The 1,692-nt window shown below is 44.8% G+C and overlaps 1 protein-coding gene across 4 annotated transcripts in view; it reads left to right on the top strand.

Moving 5' to 3' along the window:
- ganabb (glucosidase II alpha subunit b) overlaps window positions 1–1,692 on the top strand; it is a 17,552-nt gene that overhangs the window by 5,793 nt on the left and 10,067 nt on the right. For all 4 annotated transcript variants that reach the window (XM_008420415.2, XM_008420419.2, XM_008420416.2 and 1 more), the window contains 6 exons: window positions 73–130; window positions 217–298; window positions 388–484; window positions 565–745; window positions 873–1,026; window positions 1,245–1,480. In XM_008420415.2, coding sequence (XP_008418637.1) covers window positions 73–130; window positions 217–298; window positions 388–484; window positions 565–745; window positions 873–1,026; window positions 1,245–1,480 — 808 coding nt within the window. The remainder of the gene's footprint in view (window positions 1–72; window positions 131–216; window positions 299–387; window positions 485–564; window positions 746–872; window positions 1,027–1,244; window positions 1,481–1,692) is intronic.

Here is a 1,692-nt window from a genome sequence, read left to right on the forward strand (position 1 = left end):
TGGAAGTAGTTCAAAAGTCTTTTTTTTTTTTTTTTTTTTTTTTTTTTTCTGTCCATCCTTCGCTCTGAGCAGTCAAGCCGACCCGGAGGCTGAGAACAAAGAGGGGACAGACCCGGCGAACCCGGCCGAGGTATTTGGAGATTCATTGTTTGGCTCTTTAGGTTTTATCTCGTGGTTTCTGCTCCTCCGTGACTATTTTTGCCTTTTGACTACCAGACTGCAAAAGAAGAGGAAGAGAAAGTAGAAGACGGGATGTGGGAGGAGACGTTTAAAACGCACACAGACAGCAAACCGAGCGGTACAGCATGCAGTTTTAGCTTTAGCTGAAGGTGTTTGTATGAGAAAGGATGAGAGTCGAAATGTTTTACCCGTCGTCTCTCTCCTCAGGTCCTTCTGCCGTTAGTTTAGACTTTTCGTTGCCAGGCGTGGAGCACGTTTACGGCATCCCAGAACACGGAGACAGCCTCAAGCTTAAAACAACAGAGTGAGTCCCAGCTGCAGGTTTCGTCTATCAAAGCCTCAAACGCAGAAGTGACACGTGAATCCCTCTGGTTTTGTTTTCAGTAGTGGGGATCCGTATCGTCTGTATAACCTGGATGTTTTCCAGTATGAACTGTATAACCCGATGGCCCTGTATGGATCAGTCCCAGTGATGTTATCTCACAACGCTCGGCGTACTATGGGCATCTTCTGGCTCAACGCTGCAGAAACCTGGGTGGATATAAGTTCAAACACAGCAGGAAAGGTAAAGTCTGCTCTCCCTGACCAGAGATTAACCAGCAGCATTCACTTCCTGGTTTCCTCTTAAAGCCACAAAGATTTTGAAAATGAGTCTGGGGAATTTCCAAAGCCCATTCTGTTCATTTCTCCAGACGGTGTTTGGAAAAATGCTGGATTATGTCCAGGGCTCCAGCGAGACGCCACAGACGGATGTTCGTTGGATCTCAGAAAGTGGAATCATAGATGTCTTCCTCATGCTGGGACCGACTCCCAGAGACGTCTTCTCTCAGTACGCCTCTCTAACAGGTGAGAAAGAACATGAAATGAGATATAAGCTTTAATTTCCTTGGTTTCATGTTACCTTTTGGCTCCTTCTGAGTAGATTTTAAATGGCGACTCTCAGAATTGTTGATTTGCAAATGAGAAAAATAGTTAAAAACATCTGCAACAATTATATCCATTTCTTGCAACCAGATGGCAGAGATCATCTTGTGTCTGACCTCTTTGGTCCTTCTGCCCCTCAGGCACTCAGGCCTTCCCCCCTTTGGCCTCACTGGGATACCACCAGTGCCGCTGGAACTACAACGACCAGGAAGACGTGCGCTCAGTGGACGCCGGCTTCGACGAGCACGACATCCCCTACGACTTCATTTGGCTCGATATTGAGCACACAGACGGGAAGCGCTACTTCACCTGGGATCCTCACAAGTTTGCATCACCAAAGGAGATGCTGCAGGGTCTCCAGGACAAGAAACGCAAGGTACAGCTGACAAGATGGTCTGTTATTCACAGATTATTATATTTGTTTATTAAGACCCTCAAGAGTTCTTATGAAATCTGGAGTTTGTTTTTTATCCTTTTCCAAATCTCGATATTTATCTATTTTAAATAATTGTTGAATTACCTAATAGACAAAACAGAGATTCTTGAAAGAGACGGGCAGTAATAGATTGAGATATATATATATATATA

The sequence above is a fragment of the Poecilia reticulata genome, linkage group LG10, assembly GCF_000633615.1.
Source record: "Poecilia reticulata strain Guanapo linkage group LG10, Guppy_female_1.0+MT, whole genome shotgun sequence".
NCBI classification, from domain to species: domain Eukaryota; kingdom Metazoa; phylum Chordata; class Actinopteri; order Cyprinodontiformes; family Poeciliidae; genus Poecilia; species Poecilia reticulata.